At 45.0% G+C, this 26,108-nt stretch overlaps 1 protein-coding gene across 1 annotated transcript in view; it reads left to right on the top strand.

Annotated features, from left to right (window-relative positions):
* Positions 1-26,108, top strand: part of FUZ (fuzzy planar cell polarity protein) — a 144,266-nt gene that overhangs the window by 52,504 nt on the left and 65,654 nt on the right. The window contains exons 4-5 of the mRNA XM_040433813.1: positions 324-392; positions 18,911-19,015. Coding sequence (XP_040289747.1) covers positions 324-392; positions 18,911-19,015 — 174 coding nt within the window. The remainder of the gene's footprint in view (positions 1-323; positions 393-18,910; positions 19,016-26,108) is intronic.

Genomic DNA, 26,108 nt, shown 5'->3' with positions numbered 1-26,108 from the left:
CTAATTAAAAGCCATTTGTGTACTTTAGCTCTCATTTTATCAGCCTGCACTTGGCCTTGGTATCATCATTTTACTAGAATGCGTCATACATCTCCCCCCCCCCCCACCATGTGTACTCATTTACCACCACCCTGAATACAGTAAAACGGCAGACTAGGTGGAGATGTTTGCATGTTTGCAACAGCTCCTGGGTAAGACAGCTGTAAAACCTCTAAAAAGCTTGTAAATGTGAATTATTACTCCATAAAAAATGGAAGACTTTTACACAGAGAAGAAGTTATTATTTTTGCTAGTAATAATGCATGTCCATATTACTGCTGTAGGTTCTTGTGATTGGCTTGGACGACCTTGTCAATATAAAAAACGTGGAACGTTTGAAGAAGGACCTAAGGGTAAGTTCAATAGAATGCCCTTGTTATGAACAGCAGGGATTGGCTAGGTTGGCCACTCAGGCCACCCTGAAAAGACGGACTGTAAAACCCTGCCCCCGGTTCTGCTAAACCACACCCCCATCCGGTTAGCTTACGCCCCTCCCACTCCACAGCCGACAGGGATTGAAAAAATGAAGGTAAAAATCAACTTCTGTCAGCTGCGGGAGGGGGGGGGGGGGGGCAGTGCTTGTGAGAGTGAGCTGTTCAAAAGGACATCCGTGTGTTGGACGGAGGAAAGGGAGTCTGAAAACCGGACCTCGGGCCACCCTAGATGTCTTTCAGCGATTTGATAGGGTATCTGAATACTGAACACTAGCACAACATGGCATTGGTGTTAGTATAAGCGCTTTGCCACTTTGTACCCTATCAGTCCAGCTTTCCCTGGAGGGTGACAGATAATAATGGACAGGCTAAGAAAGGAAGCAGAAGTTTTCGCGGGATATGAGGGCAGGGACTGTAAAAATATTGATTGATAGCATTCTGTGTGTAAGTGTGTACACATACATAGATGTCAGTCACTGATAGTTTTACACAGGGGAGGTGTTATCAGTAATTGATCGCATTCTCTGTGTAAGGCCTCATGCACACGACAGTATTTTTTCACGGTCCGCAAAACGGGGTTCCGTTGGTCCGTGATCCGTGACCGTTTTTTCTTCCGTGGGTCTTCCTTGATTTTTGGAGGATCCACGGACATGAAAAAAAAGTCGTTTTGGTGTCCGCCTGGCCGTGCGGAGCCAAACGGATCCGTCCTGATTTACAATGCAAGTCAAGGTGGACGGATCCGTTTGACGTTGACACAATATGGTGCAATTGCAAACGGATCCGTCCCCCATTGACTTTCAATGTAAAGTCAGGAGTTAATCTACCATAGGATCTGAGTTTTCTCCAATCCGATGGTATATTTTAACTTGAAGCGTCCCCATCACCATGGGAACGCCTCGATGTGAAAACTCATATCCAACAGTATATTCTAACACAGAGGCATTCCCATGGTGATAGGGACGCTTCAAGTTAGAATATACTACGAACTGTGTACATGACTGCCTCCTGCTGCCTGGCAGCACCCGATCTCTTACAGGGGGCTGTGATCAGCACAATTAACCCCTCAGGTGCCGCACCTGAAGGGGTTAATTGTGCGTATCATAGCCCCCTGTAAGAGATCAGGGGCTGCCAGGCAACAGGGGGCACACCCTCCTCCCTCCCCAGTTTGAATATCATTGGTGGCCAGTGTGCGGCCCCCCCCTCCCTCCCTCTATTGTATTATCATTGGTGGCCAGTGTATGGCCCCCCCTCCCTCCCTCTATTGTATTATTATTGGTGGCCAGTGTGCGGCCCCCCCTCTATTGTATTATCATTAGTGGCCAGTGTGCGGCCCCCCCTGTCCCCCCCTCCCTCTATTGTATTATCATTGGTGGCCAGTGTGCGGCCCCCCCCCGGCCCCCCTCCCTCTATTGTATTATCATTGGTGGCCAGTGTGCGGCCCCCCCTCCCTCCCTCTATTGTATTATCATTGGTGGCCAGTGTGCGCCGGCCCCCCTCCCTCCCTCTATTGTATTATCATTGGTGGCCAGTGTGCGCCCCCCCCCGGCCCCCTCTCCCTCCCTCTATTGTATTATCATTGGTGGCCAGTGTGCGCCCCCCCGGCCCCCCCTCTATTGTATTAATATCATTGGTGGCCAGTGTGCGGCTTCCCCCCCGATCATTGGTGGCAGCGGAGAGTTCTGATCGGAGTCCCAGTTTAATCGCTGGGGCTCCGATCGGTAACCATGGCAACCAGGACGCTACTGCAGTCCTGGTTGCCATGGTTACTTAGCAATATTAGAAGCATCATACTTACCTGCTGCGCTGTCTGTGACCGGCCGGGAGCTCCTCCTACTGGTAAGTGACAGGTCTGTGCGGCGCATTGCTTAATGATCTGTCACTTACCAGTAGGAGGAGCTCCCGGCCGGTCACAGACAGCGCAGCAGGTAAGTATGATGCTTCTAATATTGCTAAGTAACCATGGCAACCAGGACTGCAGTTGCGTCCTGGTTGCCATGGTTACCGATCGGAGCCCCAGCGATTAAACTGGGACTCCGATCGGAACTCTCCGCTGCCACCAATGATCGGGGTGGGGGGGGGGGAGAGGAGAGGCCGCACACTGGCCACCTATGATATTAATACAATAGAGGGTGGGGCGGGGGGGGCGTACACTGGCCACCAATGATAATACAATAGAGGGAGGGAGGGGGGGCCGCACACTGGCTACCAATGATATTAATACAATAGAGGGAGGGAGGGGGGGGGGCGCACACTGGCTACCAATGATATTAATACAATAGAGGGGGGGCGCACACTGGCCACCAATGATAATACAATAAAGGGAGGGAGGGGGGGCCGGGGGGGCCGCACTGGCCACCAATGAAAATAAAACTGGGGAGGGAGGGGGGTCTGCCCCCTGCTGCCTGGCAGCCCCTGATCTCTTATAGGGGGCTATGATACGCACAATTAACCCTTTAGGTGCGGCACCTGAGGGGTTAATTGTGCGGATCACAGCCCCCTGTAAGAGATCAGGGGCTGCCAGGCAGCAGGGGGCAGTCATGTACACAGTTCGTAGTATATTCTAACTAGAAGCGTCCCCATCACCATGGGAACGCCTCTGTGTTAGAATATACTGTCGGATTTGAGTTTTCACAAAGTGAAAACTCAGCTCTGAAAAAGCTTTTATGCAGATGGATCTTCGGATCCGTCTGTATGAAAGTAGCCTACGGACACGGATCACGGACACGGATGCCAATCTTGTGTGCATCCGTGTTTTTTCACGGACCCATTGACTTGAATGGGTCCGTGAACCGTTGTCCGTCAAAAAAATAGGACAGGTCATATTTTTTTGACGGACAGGATACACGGATCACAGAGGCGGATGACAAACGGTGCATTTTCAGAGTTTTCAACGGACCCATTGAAAGTCAATGGGTCTGCAGAAAATCACGGAAAACGGAACAACGGCCACGGGTGCACACAACGGTCATGTGCATGAGGCCTAAGTGTGTATACAGAGATAGCTGTCAGTCACTGATAGCTGTACATGGGGGAGTTGTTATCAGTGATTGATAGTATTCTCTGTGTAAGTGTGTATACAGAGATAGCTGTCAGTCACTGATAGCTGTACACAGGGGAGGTGTTATCAGCGATTGATAGCATTCTCTGTGTGTGTACACATAGCTGTCAATCACTGATAGTTGTACATGGGGAGGTATTATCAGTGATTGATAACATTCTTTGTGTAAGTGTGTATACAGAGATAGCTGTCAGTCATTTATAGCTGTACACAGGGTAGCAGAGGTTTTCATGTATAAACAACTAAATCCTTTCCCACAAGATTATACAAAAATCTGCTCAGCTCCTTCTCCTCCATAACATGCTGTTGGCAGATTGCACTGCGTTTTGTGGTGATAGGTCCTTTTTAAAGAGGTTGTCCAGGATTTTACAATTGATGGCCTATCCTCAGTACAGGCTATCACCATCTGATTATAGACCCCCACCGATCAGCTGTTCCCGTATATGTCATGAGAGATAACTCCGCCCACTACACAGTGATGTTGCTTTGTGGTTCCTGTGCTCCTGCAGACCAGCCGGACCACTGCTGATCAGATTGTGATGGCCCATCCTAAGGATAGGCCATCCACTTATAAAATCCTGGACAACCCCTTTAATGGGTTAAACAAGAGGCATCTCAGTTATGGCATTATGTGTTTCATAGCAGTTTGCTACCTAGAAAGATTTAGAAACCGGTTTTCCAACATACTTTGCATTGCCAAATATTTTCATTGAGTCTGTTTTTCATGTGCCTCGACCAAACCAGTTTCTCCATCCTGTGCTTTGCATAAAACATGTATTTTATCTATTGTATTATTGTTGGGTGACTGATCAGGGTGCAGAGTATGGGGTGGAGAACACGTTGCCTCCCCCTTCCCCTCTGTGTTTTATCGGCATAGCACGCTATGTACCTTGCTTTCCAGCTGACATAGCCATATATTGGCTGTCCTCCCTCACTGATGGAATGGCGTTTTCCAGTCTTTTTATTTGCTATCAGCATACTCTTTGGGAAAGGGACATAAATGGAAAAATACTGAAACATTTTGAATGGTTTTGCAGTGGGACAGTTTTGTATGAAGGGAAGTATTTCAACGAATGTACTGTACTTACCGTTGGCGTTCTTCTCCTTCCATTTTTTTTATATAATAACATGCAGGGTTGCCGGAAAAAGAAAATTCTCAATTTTTTTTCTTTCACTCCTTTGGCACACGATAAGCTGATACCATATAATGATGGCTTCAAATCAATAGCCTGTAGTCTATGGTTGGGTTCACATCACGTTTTATGCCTCCGTTTGACATATATAAGTTAGAAAAAAAAAAAGGATACAAAAACGTGGCACACCACGTTCTTGTATCCTGCACAGTCAAGTATAAAAACTAGAGATGAGCGAATCGAAGCTGATGAAAATTTTTATTTGCAACGAATGCAAATTTTCTCGCGCTTCTTGGTAACTAATCGCATTTTTTCCTAAAATGGCGGCTACGTGTGTGAGGACTGAGGACATGGGGCAAGGAACTTTGGGAAGGCGGGATCACCCTGATTGACATGCCTGCATGCAGCCAATCAGCAGCCAGCCAGCCCTTCGATGTCACAGCCCTATAAATACGGCAGCCATTTTAGATTCTGCCATTTTCCAGCGTTCAGAGGGCAGGGACAGACTTGTGAAGGCACTAGGGACAGCAAGTGGAAAAACGATTGTGGAAAAAAAAAAGACAGAAAAAAGGATTTATAAGTGCAGGGAAAGGATAGGGAGGAATCATTTCACAGCATCTTAGTGCAGGGAGAGACGTCAAAAGGCGCTAGGGACATTGATAGGAAAGTGATTTACAAGTGCAGGGAACGAATATTTGGGGATCCAAATAGCCATTAGACAGCTCTGTCATTCAAGCTTTGTTATTGGGCTGCAAGTCTTATGTTGAAAATCCTTTAGAGGCTTATATCTTAATTCAGTACTACAAGAAAAATATATACGCATTTCACTTCTGCAGTTATTTCTCTTGAAAGCGCATAGGGGCGTATTTCAGTAACAAAAATATATATATACGCACTGCACTGACACCGCGCTCAGCCTATCACTGATAACCCTAACTGCCAACTTACTAGGACCATGTGGTACCGTTTCACATCAGCCTTGTCATCAAGATTACCTTGTTTCTGATGTATGAAATCGAAGTACCGCTTTGTCCAAGGTCTCGATCTATACGGATTCTTCTGCACAGAGGGTTTTACAGGTAAAAGACTGTTTGGAGTTCGCCCCGGCCGGTAGCGAAACTCCGCTAATACTCACGCTCACAACGGGAGTCGGTGACGTCACCACTTTGAGCTACGGGCTGCTGAAAGCCCAAAAAACAACCAACGCGTTTCGGGCAGTGCGCTGCTCTTCATCAGGGAATCGCTTGGGTGCTATTGATGGCCTCCTTTTATTATCCCTGCTTTCGATGTTAATTACATCCAGCGTCACTAATCCGATTGTTTTTTTTATTCAAAACCGAATAACTCGATTTCTGTACCAGTGGAACCAGTGTATCCATATTAAAATCCATTGTGTTTTGTTTTAGACATACTTTTAATAAAGTCTCCTCCCCGTGTGTCCATTTGAACTATTTCTAGCCTGAAAAATGACGATCCCTCAAGCTTCCCATTATAACATTGTGGAGGAATGGAAACAAATGCTACATGATTTTTCACGTAAAACAATGGAATTCATTATTGGAAAAAGAAAACAAAGATTGTTAAATAAAAATGAAAACATTAAACAACTATATGAAGACGTAAGACCTTGAAAAGACCACCTAGACATTAAACAACTAGTAGAAAATATAAAAAGAAGATTACACATGAAAGAAGAAGAAATAAAAGAAAAAATTTAAAAAATTTAATTGAGATTCCCTGCCTAACATTGCCCAAGAGCATGATTATAATTATAGAGAAGGTTCCTTTGAAACAATAGATGAATATGTACTGGAAAATAGGGAAGAGCAGGAAGAGCTTTTATCTTTAATGACAGTACGTGCTGAGGAAGAATTAAGTAGTGAAGAGAGAACACCGCTATTAAATTGTCCAGAAAAGAAACCTGTGGCCATCAGAACAAGAGAATCGCTACCAATTCAAACACATAACCTGGAGATTAGTAAGGAAGGAGAAGGAGGGGAAATAGGAGAGAGTTCAGGAAGAAGGGGAGGATATGAGGAGAGTGGAAATGGAAACAGCACTAACACAATAGGGGATACCACACAGAGAGTAGTTAGACCTAAAGAAAAAAGAGAGACGGTAAAAAATAAAGTTAGTGTAAAGAAAACTGTGAAACAGGATTTTTTCAAGCCCCACAGAAAAGGAAATCTAAAAGGGGATGTAGAGGAGGGAAACTCGCCAAAAAGAAAAAAATTACCAAAAATAATGAAGCACATAGATAAAGAGGGAGCAGAAAATGTAACAACAAATCAAAACCTTGGGCAAAAAATTTATAATCTGAGTAACTATACGCTAAATAAGGGGGAACAAGAAATTCTTAAAAAAGGGTTGAAATTTTCCCCGACAGCCTATTTTTAAGAAATTTGAGGCTTTCATAGTGGTCCGAAAGTTTATGAGACGGATAGCATTGAAGAAATATCATATGAAAAAGAATGGAAATTAGGCACCAAGGGAAGAAATAGAAACCAATAGTGATCCGTTTGTACATACTGACCTTCAAAAATTCCACCCATAATTATTCCGTATAATGCGCAAACAAAAAATTTTAGGAACATTGTGAGGCGAAACTGGAACATTTAAAAAAAAAAAAGATAAGGTGATGGGGAACCTATTTCCTAAGGCCCCATCGTTTGTGTATAAAAAAGCAGCCAATATTGGGAATAGTTGCACCCACAAAAAAATGTGCCGCCATAATGAAAAATAAAAAATAAAATGATTATCTGCTAAAAGGATTTTTTCCATGCAAAAAATGCCTGGCTTGGAAGAAATCGCTGAAAAATAACACAAAATTAACCCAGATTACAAATGGGGACGGCACGTACGAATATAACATTAAAGACTACATAACATGTAGCACAAAAGAAGTTATTTATGCAATAAAGTGTCCATGCGAAAATTTGTATATTGGACGTACAAGTGAACATTTGTATAATAATATGAATAAAAAATCTGAAGGGCATCCTCTTTCAAGGCATTTCAGAGATAAGCATAAAGGGAAGTTTGAGGGATCGTCATTTTTCGGGCTAGAAATAGTTAAAATGGACACACGTCTAAAAAAGAAACCCAATGGATTTTTAATATGGATACACTGGTTCCAAGGGGTCTAAATACAGAAATCGAGTTATTCGGTTTTGAATAAAAAAAACGATCGGATTAGTGACGCTGGAGGTAATTAACATCGAAAGCAGGGATAATAAAAAGAGGTCATCAATAGCACCCGAGCGATTCCCTGACAAAGAGCAGCGCACTCTTCGAAACGCGTTGGTGTTTTTTGGTGCTTTCAGCAGCCCGTAGCTCAAAGTGGTGACGTCACCGTCTCCCGTTGTGAGCGTGAGTATTAGCGGAGTTTCACTACCGGCCGGGGCGAACTCCAAACAGCCTTTTACCTGTAAAACCCTCTGCGCAGAAGAATCTGTATAGATCGAGACCTTGGACAAAGCGGTACTTCGATTTCATACATCAGAAACAAGGTAATCATGATGACAAGGCTGATGTGAAACGGTACCACATGGTCCTAGTAAGTTGGCAGTTAGGGTTATCAGTGATAGGCTGAGCGCGGTGTCATTGCATCTACATACAAGTGATTTGTTAAGTTTTCTGTGGCAGCTATTACGGAGCTGTATAGACACTGTTGCTTGCTTGGTGTAACTAGCGCCGGTGGATAAATAATTTCACGCACTGCACTGTTGCAGTTATTTCTGATGAAGGCTTATAGGGGCATATTTAATTAAAAAAGAAAAATATATACGCACTGCACTGTTGCAGTTATTTCTGTTGAAAGCGTATAGGGGCGTATTACAGTAAAAAAAGAAAAATATATACGCACTGCACTGTTGCAGTTATTTCTGTTGAAAGCGTATAGGGGCGTATTTCATAAAAAAAATAAAAATATATACGCATTGCACTGTTGCAGTTATTTCTGGAGAAAGCGTATAGGGGCGTATTTCATTAAAAAAGCAAAATGTATATGCACTGCACTGTTGCAGTTATTTCTGTTAAAAGCATATAGGGGTGTATTACAGTAAAAAAAGAAAAATATATACGCACTGCACTGTTAGTTATTTCTGGTGAAAGCGTATAGGGGCGTATTTCATTAAAAAAAGATAAATATATACGTACTGCACTGTTGCAGTTATTTCTGGTGAAAGCGTATAGGGGCGTATAGTGGTATTACAGTAAAAAAAGAAAAATATATACGCATTTCACTGGTGCACTTATTTGTGGCAAAAGCGTTCAGTGGCCTATTTCAGTACAGAAAAAATATATATACGCGCTTCACTGGTGCATTTATTTCTGCTAAAAGAGTTTACTGGCCTATTTCAGTACAAAAAGAAAAATATATTCTCAGTTCACGTCGGCGGTTATATGTGTTGAAAGCATGACTGGGAGTCAGCAGGGTGGCAGCAGTGGGAGGTCGGGAGCCAAACGTTCCCGGGATAGAGCACCTGATTTACAGCAGCCTACCTGCACGGTAAGTAGTAGTGCAGGGATTCATGGAAGTAGTGGCTGTAGCAGTCAGTCAGTGCAGCGGTTATATGTGTTATTTTGTATTTCAGTACAAAAAGAAAAATACATTCTCAGTTCACGGCGGCGGTTATATGTGTTGAAAGCGTTTAGTGGCCTATTTCAGTACAAACAGAAAAATACATTCTCAGTTCACGTCGGTGGCGGTTATATGTGTTGAAAGCGTTTAGTGGCCTATTTCAGTATAAACCGAAAAATACATTCTCAGTTCACGTCGGCGGTGCGGTTAGATGTGTTGAAAGCGTTTAGTGGCCTATTTCAGTACAAACAGAAAAATGCATTCTCAGCTCACGTTGGCGATTATATGTGTTGAAAGCATGGCTGGGATTCAGCAGGGTGGCAGCAGTGGGAGGACGGAAGTAGGGCTGCAGTAAACGATTATTTTAGTAATCGAGTATTCTATCGATTATTTTTTACGATGAATCGAGTAATCTAATAAGAAAAAATGAATTAATAGACTGTTTTCCTTTATAAAAACTCATAAGACCCCCTGCCATTAGTCCTTAGTTTCCCACTGTGCGATCAGCCCAAGTGCATCAGTTTCCCCCAGTGCCATCAGCTTTGTTTCCCCCAGTGCCATCAGCTTTCCCCCATGCCATCGGCTCTCCCCCACCCCGGTGCCATCGGCTCTCCCCCACCCCGGTGCCATCGGCTCTCCCCCACCCCGGTGCCATCGGCTCTCCCCCACCCCGGTGCCATCGGCTCTCCCCCACCCCGGTGCCATCGGCTCTCCCCCACCCCGGTGCCATCGGCTCTCCCCCACCCCGGTGCCATCGGCTCTCCCCCACCCCGGTGCCATCGGCTCTCCCCCACCCCGGTGCCATCGGCTCTCCCCCACCCCGGTGCCATCGGCTCTCCCCCACCCCGGGGCCATCGGCTCTCCCCCACCCCAGGGCCATCGGCTCTCCCCCACCCCAGGGCCATCGGCTCTCCCCCACCCCAGGGCCATCGGCTCTCCCCCACCCCAGTGCCATCATCTCTGCCCCACCCCAGTGCCATCAGCTCCCCCCATTGCACCATCAGCTTTATTCCCCCTTGTGCCATCAGCTCTCTCCCCCTTGTGCCATCAGCTCTCTCCCCCCCCCTTGTGCCATCAGCTCTCCCCCTCCCTTGTGCCATCAGCTCTCCCCCTCCCTTGTGCCATCAGCTCTCTCTCCCCCTTGGGCCATCAGCTCTCTCTCCCCCTTGGGCCATCAGCTCTCCCCCCCCATTGTGCCATAGTCTCTGCTGCCCTGCTCCTCCTCCGGATTGCACAGTGTCATTGGTTGCTATGACGCTGTGCTCTCCGGGCACCCAGCCTTAGTTGCGCACCCACCCTCTCGGTTTCACCAACTTACCTTTCCAGCAGGGGCGCCGCCGACACTCCATCGTTCCGCGCTGCCCTGCGCCTGACGTCACACAGCGAGTCAGGTCACGGCGTGCGTACGTCAGGAGGTCAGTGCAGCGCGGGACCATGGACGTGCTGTGAAGTGTCCGGAGTCCCCCTGCTGGAAAGGTGAGTATTCCAAGCGCAGCGGGAGACCACGGAGCGGGAGTAATAGCAAGCACTTCGCTCCCGCTCCGTGGTCACATGACACAAATGAATGTTCGATGATAAAAATTTGCATCGAGGATTTTTTTGTGTCGAATTACTCGATTTAATCGAGTAATCATTTCAGCCCTAGTCGGGAGCCAAACGTGCCCGGGGTAGAGCACCTGCTTCGCAGCAGCCTACCTACCCGGGAAGTAGCAGGGGTTCACGGAAGTAGCGGCGGTAGCAGTCAGTCAGTGCGGCGGTTATATGTAGTAAAATCTTTATTGAAGTATTTTGGTCGAAAAACTAAATTTATTCAGCGGTCACCACTGCAGTTATATGCGGTTAAATCTCCATGATTTCTCTATGATAAATCTGCACCGTGGGGGCCCCCATACTTTCAAAATATTCCTTTAGCGGAGCGAATAGATGCCGGATGACCGGGACGCTCCATGACCTTCCCAGGAGCAGCGGTTCATTTCTGAGACATCCATATAGTGCGGGGGGAATCCGAAGACCCTTTCCATCTCCGTGCTCCGTTATATGTGGTAAAATCTTTATTAAAGTATTTTGGTGGAAAAAGAAATTTCATGCAGCGTTCAGAGCTGCAGTTATGTGTGGTGAAATCTTTTGTGACTTAGTTTGGTGGAAAAAAAAAATTGTATTTAGCGCTAAGCGCTGCACTTATATACGGTAAAATCTTTTGTGAATTATTTCGGTGGAAAAACAAATTTCCACCTCCTCCATTAACTTCCTCCTCTCTTCAGTCTCATCCTCAACACACACACTGAGTTGACACCCCCCCAGCTATATTTATAAGTGGTGCCAAAAAAAAACAGTTCATTTACTGCAGCACTCGCCTCCAGTTTTATAAGGAGTCACGGACTCTACTGGTCTAGACGCGGCCAGGTGAGCAATCCAGGAATAGCAAAAAAAGTCCAGCTCCTTTTCCTTAAAAACCAATGCTTTATTCTTTCACATATTCAATTAAAATCCATGTGTACAAACGGAGAAACTGTAGCACAATGTGACGCGTTTCCACTTGCGTATGGGCCCTTCATCCAGACATGTACAACTGACTAAAAACAACATTTTTATATACCCAGAATGCAACCTCTCCTGATTTGGTGATTGACATCACCTACAGCGCAGCCACAGTGGTGGATGCAGTGTGGGGGAGGATAGATCACCAAATCAGGTAACAGGTGATTGTTTCTCTGAGTAAGACCTCATGCACACGACCGTTGTGTGCACCGTGTCCGTTGTTCCGTTTTCCGTGATTTTCTGCGGACCCATTGACTTTCAATGGGTCCGTTGAAAACTCGGAAAATGCACCGTTTTTCATCCGCATCCGTGATCTGTGTTTCCTGTCCGTCAAAAAAATAAGACCTGTCCTATTTTTTTGACGGACAACGGTTCACGGACCCATTCAAGTCAATGGGTCCGTGAAAAAACACGGATGCACACAAGATTTTCATCCGTGTCCATAGGCTACTTTCACACAGACGGATCCGCTGATCCGTCTGCATAAAAGCTTTTTAGATCTGAGTTTTCACTTTGTGAAAACTCTGATCCGACAGTATATTCTAACACAGAGGAGTTCCCATAGTGATGGGGACGCTTCAAGTTAGAATATACTACGAACTGTGTACATGACTGCCCCCTGCTGCCTGATAGCACCCGATCTATTACAGGGGGCTGTGATCCGCACAATTAACCCCTCAGGTGCCGCACCTGAGGGGTTAATTGTGCGTATCATAACCCCCTGTAAGAGATCAGGTGCTGACAGGCAGCAGGGGGCAGACCCCCTCCCTCCCCAGTTTGAAATTCATTGGTGGCCAGTGCGGCCCCCCTCCCTCCCCAGTATTATAATCATTGGTGGCCAGTGCGGCCTCCCCTCTCCCCCCCCCCCTAATTAAAATCACCTTCCCCCATCATTGGTGGCAGCGGAGAGTTCCGATCGGAGTCCCAGTTTAATCGCTGGGGCTCCGATTGGTTACCATGGCAGCCAAGACGCTACTGCAGTCCTGGCTGCCATGGTTACTTAGCAATTTTAGAAGCATTATACTTACCTGCGATGTCTGTGACCGGCCGGGTGCTCCTCCTACTGGTAAGTGACAGGTCTGTGCTATAAGCAATGCGCCGCACAGACCTGTCACTTACCAGTAGGAGGAGCGCCCGGCCGGTCACAGACATCGCAGGTAAGTATAATGCTTCTATTGCTAAGTAACCATGGCAGCCAGGACTGCAGTAGCGACTTGGCTGCCATGGTAACCGATCGGAGCCCCAGCGATTAAACTGGGACTCTGATCGGAACTCTCCGCTGCCACCAATGATTGGGGAAGGTGATTTTAATTAGGGGGGGGGGAGAGGGGAGGCCGCACAGGCCACCAATGATGGGGGGGGGGGTGATTTTAATTAGGGAGGGGGGAGAGGGGAGGCCGCACTGGCCACCAATGATGGGGGAAGGGGATTTTAATTAGGGGGGGGGAGAGGGGAGGCCGTACTGGCCACCAATGATGGGGGAAGGTGATTTTAATTAGGAAGGGGGAGAGGGGAGGCCGCACTGGCCACCCATGAATTTAAAACTGGGGAGGGAGGGGGTCTGCCCCCTGCTGCCTGGCAGCACCTGATCTCTTACAGGGGGCTATGATCCGCACAATTAACCCCTCAGGTGCACCTCTGTGTTAGAGTATACTGTCGGATCTGAGTTTCACGGTCTAACTCAAATCCGATGGTATATTCTAACATAGAGGCGTTCTCATGGTGATGGGAACGCTTCAAGTTAAAATATACCATCGGATTGGAGAAAACTCCAATCCGATGGTATAATATGGACTCCTGACTTTACATTGAAAGTCAATGGGGGAGGGATCCGTTTGCAATTGCACCATATTGTGTCAACGTCAAACGGATCCGTCCCCATTGACTTGCATTGTAAGTCAGGACGGATCCCTTTGGGTCCGCACGACCAGGCGGACACCAAAACGACTTTTTCCTTTATGTCCGTGGATCCTCCAAAAAACGGACACGGATCACGGAATTACGACACCCATTTTTGCGGACCACAAAAAAAAAAAACGGTCGTTTGCATGAGGCCTAAACATAGTGGTGTATGGTCTACTAGAAATGTGCAATACTATGTTATATGATCTAATCAATAAACATGGGTTTTCTTTCAAAAAAAGCCTTGCAAAAAAATGTTATTTATATTGTAAAGTGAGGTCGTGTTTCCTATTTAAACCTTTTGGTATACATGTATCTAAGCAGAACATCCAGTAGGTTTCCCTACTTAGTCATCTCTGCCTATGATCCCCACCTCTTATAGGCATAAAAATCCTTTCTAGTCCTTGCACTGTAAACGCTGAAGTTTCCCCGCTGTGAACTGTTGCAAAATGCAAAGACGCAGCGGATACATTTCGTGTCAAAACATATGGAATGTCACTGAGAAGTTTTCTTATCCTGACCTTTAATGCATTTGTTGTGCACCCCACATATTGAAGTTCACAACTTTGGCATGTGATTATATATACTACATATTCAGTAATACAATTGATATACTGTTTCATAGTATATATATTCTTGTTTGCTGTTGACTTGATGCTATTTCCTATCCGCATATAGCGGCAGCAAATACATTTTTTGCTGCCACATTTGAAATTGCCTTTGAACCGCAACCATGTGGGTGTATTACTGTACTGATCATTAAACAAACTGGGGCTCAATTTGCTGCCAATCGTTGGTGCTTTTTTTGCCACACATCTCACACCTGCATTTACCACTGCCCCCCAATCCCGATCAAAATTTAATGCAGGGATATGTTTTCTTATTATTTTGCATATCTGGTGATACTCCCTGCTGTAATCTGTTACAAAGGTCACAGGTTTGTTGTTTTTTCAGTTACTGTCATTTTTAAATTTATTTCTCTCTTTACTGCTTTTCTTTTTTTCCTTATGACAAGCCTGTATATCTTGATCTTCAGGAAAAAGCAAAACCTGTCTATTTAGATGATCCACTTGTTTGTTTGCTTTTTGTTATATTATGCTGTGAATAACCTCTATTCAAAAGTCTCTGTGTAATTACAGAAACTTCTCTGTTGTACAGTTCAGAAGTGGAACAATTCCTTTTTGCTCTAATCAATTCACCCTTAGGCCTCTTTCACACGGGCGTTGCGGGAAAATGTGCAGGTGCGTTACGGAAACACCCGCGATTTTTCCGCGCGAGTGCAAAACATTGTAATGCGTTTTGCACTCGCGTGAGAAAAATCGCGCATGTTTGGTACCCAAACCCGAACTTCTTCACAGAAGTTCGGGCTTGGGATCGGTGTTCTGTAGATCGTATTATTTCCCCTTATAACATGGTTATAAGGGAAAATAATAGCATTCTGAATACAGAATGCATAGTAAAACAGCGCTGGAGGGGTTAAAAAAAAGAAAATAAAAAATTTAACTCACCTTAGTCCACTTGATGGCGGCCCGACATCTCCTTCTGTCTCCTTTGCTGAACAGGACCTGTGGTGAGCATTAATTTCAGGAACAGGACCTTTGATGACGTCACTCCGGTCATCACATGATCCATCACCATGGTAAAAGATCCTGTGATGTATCATGTGATGACCGGAGTGATGTCATCAAAGGTCCTGTTCCTGTAATTAATGCTCACCACAGGAGGCCCTTTTCAGCAAAGGAGACAGAAGGAGATGCCGGGCCGCGATCAAGTGGACTAAGGTGAGTTAAATTATTATTTATTTATTTTTTAACCCCTCCAGAGCTGTTTTACTATGCATTCTGTATTCAGAATGCTATTATTTTCCCTTATAACCATGTTATAAGGGAAAATAATAATGATCGGGTCTCCATCCCGATCGTCTCCTAGCAACCGTGCGTGAAAATCGCACCACATCCGCACTTGCTTGCGGATGCTTGCGATTTTCACGCAACCCCATTCACTTCTATGGGGCCTGCGTTGCGTGAAAAACGCAGAATATAGAGCATGCTGCGATTTTCACGCAACGCACAAGTGATGCGTGAAAATCACCGCTCATGTGAACAGCCCCATAGAAATGAATGGGTCAGTATTCAGTGCGGGTGCAATGTGTTCAACTCACGCATCGCATCCACGCGGAACACACGCCCGTGTGAAAGAGGCCTTAGGGATATTTTTGACGACATGTGGGGGATGGCAGGAGGAGGCAAGGAGGGTAGTATTTCCGGACGTGTCTTTCCGGAAAGTACAAGTGGTGACACTAACTTCATCACCTCCCGACATAAGTCGCAAGTCCATGAAATCTTTTTTAAAGTATTTTGGTGGAAAAAGAAATTTCATGCAGCGTTCAGCGCTGCAATTATATGTGGTGAAATCTTTTGTGACTTAGTTCGGTGGAAAAAAAAAATAGTATTTAGCGTTAAGCGCTTCACTTATATGCAGTAAAATCTTTTGTGAATTATTTCGGCTGAAAAACAAATTTCCACCGCCTCCATTAACTCCATTAACTTCCTCCTCTCTTCATTCTCATCCTCAACACACACACTGAGTTGACACCCCCCCAGCTATATATATATATATATATATATATATATATATATATATAAGTGGTGCCAGCACCACCTAGGGGCGAATAAAGGTAAATGATACTGCCAGCCTGTTAAAGGGAATTACAGCATTATACCACAATACATTTGATATGACATTTAGCAGCAGTTTAAAGTGCCCACATATAGCACATAGTGGGACACTGCATCAAGATGAATCAGGCGTGGATCAGCCAGGATTTCCACACACCAATGCCTGATGCATCAGACTAGATCATCCCATGGTGTCACACCAACAATTTGACAAGAGACCGGTTACTTCTGGCTACCTGCCTCATCTACTATTCTGATGCTGCAACCCACCTGATGCCACACATCTGATGCCAAGTGCTCCTTCTTGCACCCACCTTCGTCAGCGGGTACTGGTATTGCCACATACTGCCCCACTCTGTTACTGGGTCACTTTGTGGTCTCCTGATGCAGCTGCTGCTGCCATCTCCAAAACATGTCACCTTGCCACTCTGTGGTCTCCTGATGCTGCTGCTGCTACTACCATCTCCATATTATGTCACATTGCCACTCTGTGGTCTCCTCATGCTGCTGCCATCTCCACACTATGTCACCTTGCCACTCTGTGTTATCCTTCTGTTGCCATATCCACACTATGTCACCTTGCCACTATGTGGTCTTTTGATGCTGCTGCTGCCGCCATCTTCAAACTGTCACCTTGCCACTCGGTGGCTTCATCATACTGCTGCCATCTACAGACTCTGTCATTGTGCCACTCTTTCAAAGTGTTTTTGGTTTTTTTTTCTGTAAAAATGATGGGTGACTGAAAAACTCATTTTGCTGTATGGACCGAATGACGTCGTGTGAGGAAAATAAATATTATGAAACAACAAATATACAAAAAGTACATGAAAACAATGACAACCTCCTGATGCTGCCGCCACCTCCAGACTAAGTCATTGTGCCACTCGGTGGCCTCCTCATACTGCTGCCAACTCCAGACTCTGTCATTGTGCCACTTGGTGGCCTTCTCATGATACTGCTGCTGCATCCGGCACCTCCAGAATCTGTCATTGTGCCACTCGCTGGCTTTCCCCTGATGCCACCACCTCTAGACTCGGTCATTGGGCCACTCTGTGGTCTCCTCATGCTGCTTCCACCTCACCACTATGTCATAGGCCCACTCTGTGTACTTCTCATGCTGTTCCCATCCTCCCCACTTCATGACTGGGCCACTATTTTGCCTTTTGTCCTGGTTGACATCATTTATTTGACACTTCTTCTGATCCTTCAGAAGGAAGGAAAAATTAGACGCACAACTGATCCTGTCTGTGTAGCAGCTGTAAGGCCTGTATGGTCCCATCAGAATTGGCTTATGATTTGGTAGCCAAAAGCAGGAGTGGGTACAAAACACAGAAGACATGTAAATATTCCATCACGTGTCATCTCTTTTTTAGATCCACTCCTGTTTTTTTTTGGCATTAGCAATACTGATGGATTACTGACCAAATGCTGACCGAGTGAAGGTGGATGCTCCACAGACAATCCGTTTTTTGTGGGTTATTGTTCTGACGGATCAGAGGAAGAGCAAAATAATCAGTGACTGTCGGTGGGGCACAGTGTTCTACACCACTATAAAGGCTCACTGCAGCCAGGAAATTGTAGTTTTTTAGCGCAGTTCGCCGCGAGTAAATTCGGATCGAAGCAAATTTTTCAGGAAAATTTGGCAAACCGGCTGAATCGAATTTTTGAAAAATTCGCTCATTTCTAATAAAAATGTATATATATATATATATATATATATATATATATATATATATATATATACTTTTTTTTTCACTCTATGGTGAACAGATGCCACTGTATGGCATCAGTCTGAGGCATCCGCTTAACGTATACGTTTTTTGTGTACGTTAAACGGATGAGAAAAACGTCATGTGAACCCAGCCTATATGGCAGTGGGTAATAATATAATATCAGGGAATCTTTTATATACCCATTAACTTTTTCACTGCCGGGACAATTTTCACACTTTGGAATTATAAAATAAAAATAAAACATTTTACACACCCGTACCCATATGTTTTTACTTGCCACGTTGTCGACAGATATTCTGATTAAGTGCAAGGGGCAATTATAGCTGCGTACTCGTTTAGTAGAAGAAAAAAGACTCCCCAAAATGTGGGGGTAAAAGGGGTATTAAATGTGAAGAGAAGTTTCTACATCCCCCCGTCCCCTTGTGATCACAGGAGGCAGCACAAGGGGAAAGATGACGGTATTAGGCTGGGATCCTGCTGTCACTTCCCCCCACCTTTCCACACAAAGCCAGAAAGTAGAACTTTTCCTGCTGCTCCCTGAGCTCAAACAAGTTCTGTACCCTGAATATTGCACTTAGTTTTATGTATTACATCCTGGCAGTGAAATGGTTAAAGTGATAGAAGGAAAAAAGAAAAAAAGGGGGGGGGGGGTTAGAAACAACACCCCCTGAACACGTATGTGAAACATACATATCACTTCTGACCATGCCCTTGGCTGTGTCACTTTATCTACTGGTCTTTGGTAATTTTGGTAAGAATGATAGACATCTGCTCTTTTCTTAATCCTTTCTTTTTTGTTCCTTTTTTCCCCAGGCATGCTATAAGTTAATTGACAGCTTCTTAACAGAATCCGAGAAGATAGCCGACCTGACGCAATGTGTGGATTGTATCATTGCTCACGATGTAGCCATTCTTCAGGTTAGCACCTTTGCCTGTCTGATCTCAGCACTGGCCATTAAGGAGGATCTGTCATGTGAATTAGTAGCAGTTTGCAACGAAGGTCCAGATGGGTATTACCAGTTGGGAGTGTGTCCCTGCACAGTCTGCCACTATCCAATAAATGCTGTGTCAGACTGCGCAAACGGTAACACCCATCTGGGCCTTCATTGCAAACTGTCGCAAACAACTCATTCATAGCTTCTAGCAGTAATAATAAAGGAACGGTACAACAAAGAGTCTTAAGGTCAGATTAGTATTACAAGGGAAATACAAGTAGTTACTAAAACGAACATGTCAAGAGAGGTGACGGGTCCTGATTAAGACATATACAGTGCTGGGTCTGAAGGGGTTACGTTTTTTTTGTTGGTTTTTTTTTTTGTCTGAAAAATGTCACTATTTTTACAAGACTTGAGGCTAATTCACAAAATGATGCCTCTGTGTATCTAGTGCTGTGTAAATGCCAAACCACCAAAATGAAATGCAGCAGCATTTTCTCCCGTTCATGTCCTGTAGTAAATCCCTTGTACAGTGTACCCATAATCTGCCCTGGCACTGACTGGATGGCAGCATTGTGCGTCCTGTGTGAGTGAAGTTGATGTTTGCCGTAAAGAACCCATGCGCCCCACTAATAACTAATGGCGGTCAGAGGCTGGATACGTTTGTCGCGGGTGAATGTGCTGCTTTCTGCTTCGGCCCTGCTCATGTGTGCACCCGTTTTCTACCATGATTTTCCACTAGGATAATGTACCTAGTCTATATGGCTAGGACTGCAGTCTCCTGCAGCCTGGTAGATGGTGCATTTTAGGGATAATCTGCCTTTCTTGGGGCAGGGAAGGAGATACGTATTTAGCTCCACAAATGTGTCATTGCAGTGACAGATGTCTCCCCGAGGCACAATGAGTTCTCAACATACAATATCTTATTAAAATGCAGGGTGACAGGTTCAAACAGGGCGTACAGATTTATGCATCACCCTGTTCTAAGCTGACCCAGAAAAATAGAAACCTCATCTTCTAGCCATTTAGGTCATCAGTAGGTTTCCCCCCGTTCACCGGCAGGGATCTGATCTGCTCAGTATACGGATTATGTACAGAAGATTGGAGAGAGGAAAGATCCGGCCGCAATTGTATCAATATCAACTTGGTAGAAAGAGAGAATCCAGCTTCTTGTGGAGTAAAAAATAGTTCTTTATTGGCTCATCATATAAAATCCACCAAAATCACAGGAAAAAGGTGTAGTAACATGTTTCGGGCTACAGAATCCAGCCCTTCATCAAGACATAACACACATATTAAAACCATTCCTTTTTATGTAGCACAAGGTCCAACCCCCTCTAATCAGCAAAGTGTCCGCACCTGGAGCCTGGAATGGGAACCATTCAGCGGTCCAGGGGAGGAGATCCAGTATCACAGGTGACACATACATACACATAATGAACATATCTTTGGCCACTTTCACACCTGCGTTAGGTGCGGATCCGTCTGCCATCCGCACAGACGGATCCGCACCTATAAATGCAAACGATGGCATCCGTTCAGAACGGATCCGTCCGCATTCTGTGTAAAAAAATTTAAGTTCAATTGTCAGACGGATCCGTCCCGACCCCACACCGAAAGTCAAACAGGGGACGGATCCGCCCGCAACCGCACCATATTAAGTCAACGTCAAACGGATCCGTCCCCACCGACCCACACTGCAAGCCAGGACGGATCCGCCTGGTTCCGCATGGCCAGGCGGACACCAAAATGCTGCAAGCAGCGCCCCAGTGTCCGCCTCCAGCGCGGAATGAAGGCGGAACGGAGCCAAACTGATGCACTCCGAACGGATCCGCATCCATCCAGAATGCATTGGGGCCAAACCAATCCGCCCGGGGCCGCCCGTGTGAGCCCCGATATGGACCCCACAGGCGGACACCGAAACGCCGGTGTGAAAGTAGCCCTAGTTGCATTGCAGAGTGAGGTCGTGTTTTCTATTTAACCCCTTTGGCATGCAGGTATCAAGTGAAAACATCCAAAAGGTTTCCCTGCTAAGGAGTTTTTGTCTGCGGTCCCCTCCTCTTATGGGCAATGAAACCACTTCAATCCCCTGTGCACAAAACGCAGATGCGTCACCTCTGTGAACAGTGGCGAAGTGGAAAGTCGCTGCCGATACATTGCGAGTCTGAAAATGAGGAAGATCACTAAGATGTTTTCTGATACGTATTTTCAGCTCATTTACAGTGCATCCAACATATTGGACTTTACAGATTCTGCATGTAATAACATACACAACAAACTCCGTATAACAGTTGATATATTGTTTTAGAGCGTGTCTGTTGTTATTCACTGTAGATGTGACCTCCTTAGTGACACACATGTATCGGCAGCAAATGCATTACTTCCACATTTAGAATTGCCAGTAGTCTTTGGCCAGGAACGTGCCCGAGGAATGGTATCAATAAACAAGCTGGGGCTGAGTAGATCTTGCCGTCTGGAAACCATCAGTAATTCTGAAGGCTTTGATCATTTTTTTTATATTATTATTTACTAAATAAAGATAAAACTAGATACTCCCTCAGTGCGCCTGCGCCGATGACATCATTGAAAGAGAAGACGTCATCGGCGCAGGCGCACTGAGGGAGTGCTGAGGAGACGAGCCTCCTCATCTCAGAGCGCCTGCGCCGAATGACCAGAGGTGCGCGATTTTTGAATTACTGACAGGGCCGGCCGGAGGAGGAGATCACGGCTGGCCCTGTCAATCAACACGGCGAGGGGGCGGATTTCTGCTGCGGCTACCAGCAAGTAGACGCCCTACTTGCTGGTAGAGCCCTCATTTACATATTATAAAAGTTCGTTTTATAAAGAATCGGCCGCATGAAAGTAAGTGAGAGCATTATATTCTGCTATATCGCACTATGAGGAATCTAACTATCCCAAAAAAAAAATATGAGTTTTGTGGGGTGACAGAAACCCTTTAAAGGGAGTCTGTCACCACAATTTGCCATTATAGACCACTTACATAGCACCGCCCCTGGGCACTTGCGAGCCCTCATTTACATATGAATAAAACTCAGTTTTTGCCCCTGGTGAACATCTAAACAAAAAGACAAAGGTACCGTTTGACTGATCTATAGTTATGCTATAGTGCTATGTAAGTGGTCTATAAGGGCACTTTGTGGTGACAGACTCCCTTTAAGGCTTAGATTACCCAATACCCACTTGTGGAAGTGTAACATTAAAACTTTAAAACTGTCAACTAAGACCTGAGTGTATTTAAAAAAACAGGATCCTTCACAGTGTAGCATAAAGCAGTCATTAGCGGTACTGTCGCCGCCAACAGTAGTGAACTGACATTGATCTACATCAGCCCAGATCTCCAACCCAGGCTCTATCTGCCTGTGTAATAGGGTGAGACATGGCTGGATGATAGCTATGACTGGGCGGTTAATGTACAGGGTTACAGTCTGTTTAGAATGGATCGTCAAAACCGGAGAGGGGTAGGGGGTCATGTAAAGTCCTGTCTAAGTGAGGGACATGAACATGTGGAGTCACTGTGGGTAGAGATACATGGAGCTAAAAACAATAATAAATTACTAATAGGAGTTTACTATAAACCACCTAATATACCAGAGTCCACAGAAAATCTACTACTAAACGAGATAGACAAGGCGGCAAATCATAATGAGGTGTATATTATGGGGGACTTCACCTACCCAGATATAGACTGGGAAACTGAAACTTGTATATCTCATAAGAGAAACAGGTTCATGGCAATAACCAAAGACAATTACCTCTCCCAACTGGTTCAGGACCCGACTAGAGGGACGGCCATACTGGACTTAGTATTAACCAATAGGCCTGACAGAACAACAGACGTGCAGGTCGGAGGAACACCTGGGAAATAGTGACCAATCGTAAACTCTAATTGTGAGAGGTACACAATTAAAGGGGTTCTCCGGGCTTTTAATATTGATGGCCTATCAGATCGGCGGGGGTACGACACCCGGCACTCCTGCCGATCAGCTATATGACGAGACATCTCTCTTCCTGCTGCTGCTGCTTTCTGATATTGATTACCAATCCTTAGGATATGTCATAAATATTAAAAGCCCGGAGAACCCCTTTAAGATACATTGGTCTCAGGATACAATATTTTCAACGTACCATGGCTTTTTCATCGGTAGCAGTATCTTGTCTAAGTAAATTGCCAAACTGCATCATGTGAGTGACATGACAGTTGGAAGAATACAATTTTAGGGTTCATTCACACGTCCGCAATGGTTTTGCGGTCCGCAAATTGCGGATCACCAAAACACGGACACCAGTCATGTGCATTCCGCATTTTGCCGGCACTATAATAGAAATGCCTTTTCTTGTCCATGGATGCAGACAAGAATAGGACATGTTCTGATTTTTTTGTGGGGCTGCGAAACGGAAGTTCGGATGCGGACAGCACACGGTGTGCTGTCCGCATCTTTTGCAGCCCCATTGAAATTGAATGGGTCCGCACCCGTTCCGCAAAATTGCGGAACGGATGCGGACCCGTTTTGCAGCCGTGTGAATGGACCCTTAGGAGCAAAACAGTAACAATTAAGTTACATGGCAAGAATCTGCATAAATAATCATACGCTAAATAGTTGCAAGTCCAATTTAAGTTAAATTCGCGCATTGCACCCGCACTGAATCCTGAGTTCATTTCTATGGGTCTGTGTACATGAGCGTTGTTTTACACGCATCATCTCTGCCTTATGTGAAAATCGCAGCATGTTCTATGTTTTGCATTGAAAAACGCATTGTAATCCGGATGCAAATCGTTATTCACTGATGGTTTCTAGGAGATGTTGGGGGAGATTTATCAAACCGGTTTAAAGTGGAACTGACTTAGTTGCCCATAGCGACCAATCAGATTCCATCTTTCATTTTCCAAAGGAGCTGTGAGTAATGATAGGTGGATTCTGATTGGTTTCTATGTGCAACTAAGCCAGTTCTACTTTACACCAGTTTGATAAATCTCCCCAGTTATTTGTAATTCTTCAGTTTTTTTGACAAAAGTGAAAAACGCATCAAAAGTGATAGCATCCTCAAGAAATAAAAATGAACAACTGAATGTAATCGCAGACAAAACTGACAGCACTTGCGTGCAAAACCAGCATTTTCCTGAACAGATGCAGACACAATCCGCATCATTCATGTGAAAGGGGCCATAAGTCTCTATGTTGTGCCATTTCTTTATTATTTCTACTAGAAGTTATGTATGAATTGCTAGCAGTCTGCAGTAAGGGTACACAGGGGTGTAACCAGTTGGAGGGGTGTACCTGCACAGTCTCACTGTATCCAGTCAGTGCTGCCATTGTCAGACTGTGCAGGTACACCCCCCCCCAACTGGTTACACCCCTCTGTACCCTTACTGCAGACTGTTAGCAATTCATCCATAACTTCTAGTAGAAATAATAAAGGAATGGCACAACATAGATTCATAAGAATAGATGCTCCAGAATTGTAAGTACATGGGGAATGCATGGAGCTATTAAAACAGGAATGTCAGGAGCGGTGAAAGGTGTAGCTCATGAATTCCTGTTTATATTTGAACACACCTCATACTTAAATGGTAAAAAAAATAAAAAAAATAATGGTCTCTAACTTTGCAAATAACTTTGCTTAAATCAATAGTACAAGCGACCACATTGAACTTTGTGTATTATCAGAGAGAAACATAATATGTCTTATCAGAGATAAATGTCTCATGCTATCAGCTGTTTACCTCATCCCCTCTTTGCTAATAGCCTTTCTGTTTACAATATGCTTTGAATCTGTCTCTATACGGACCAGCTCACAAAGGGAACCTATTACACAAAACAAGTCTATGGAGAGGGGAGGGGGAAGGAGTGAGCAGGAGCATCAGTGAGATGGGACTCAAGGAGAGACACTAAAGAGACTGCACAGCTACACAGGAAATTTATATCTCAGCACAAGTGCTAAATTCACAACTATATAGGTTTAGTACTTCTCTGTAATATCCACTATGTTTCTGGGGCTGCTTCTGATTGAGTAAGAAAAGGTTAGGAAACAGATTTTCCTCCACTTTCTGTGTGCATTAGATGGCTGCAAAGAAAAAATTGGGGGTTAGTCAGCACATCCCAATGCACATGTGCACGTCGCCATGGCTGAAATCACAAAAGCAAAAAACACAATGCAACAGCACTCTGCAAACACAAATAACAAAGTAAATACAATAGTGCCATACTCACTATAGAAAATGTGCTAATGCTACGTTTTTAAGGGCTCATGCATACGAACGTGTGCCATCTGTGTCATGCATCGGGGACCGCAAATTGCGGTCCCCAATGCATGTGCACCGTTCGTGTGGCCGGTGCAGACGGATGTAGACCCATTCAACTTGAATGGGTCCGCAATACGTCCATCCTACAAAAAAATACTGCATGTTCTTTTTTTGCGGTGCGGAGGCACGGACCGAAATGTCACGGAAGCCCTCCGTAATGCTTCCATGGGCTTCCGATACGTGCCTCCATTCCACACCGTATCTTCTGGATACGGGCCTGGACCTGCTATGATCGTGTCCATGAGCCCTAAATGTGAGATTCTTGGGAAATATATTTTGTACAAAATTATGTGTGCCTGTCCTCCAACGACAAGGTAATCTCTTTAGGACAGGAACCTACACTAAATACTACTTCCTCTGGTGCCATACTGGCCTCTATTAAATTCAGGGAATGCAGGTTTCACATGCATGCTGAGCCCATACTATATTGTACCTCTTCTGGTGCCACAATGGCTTCCATTAAATTCAGAGAATGCAGGCTCACATGGATGCTGAGCCCACACTACATTGTATCTCTTCTGGTGCCACAGTTGCCTCCAATGAATACAGGCAGAGTAGACTACAGCTTTATATTTGCACAAATAAAAATCAGCCTATGGGACAGACAGGTTAGTTAGGACTGTAAAGAAAAAAATAGGAGTTAGTCAGCACATCCCAATGTGCAGATGCACGTCACAATGGCTGGAAGCACAAAAACAAACACAAAGCAACAGCACTTTGCAAACACAAATAACAAAGTAAATACAATTTATAA

This window comes from Bufo bufo, chromosome 1 (genome assembly GCF_905171765.1).
Source record: "Bufo bufo chromosome 1, aBufBuf1.1, whole genome shotgun sequence".
In the NCBI taxonomy this organism is placed as follows: Eukaryota; Metazoa; Chordata; class Amphibia; order Anura; family Bufonidae; genus Bufo; species Bufo bufo.
This window is presented reverse-complemented; position numbering and strand designations above follow the sequence as displayed.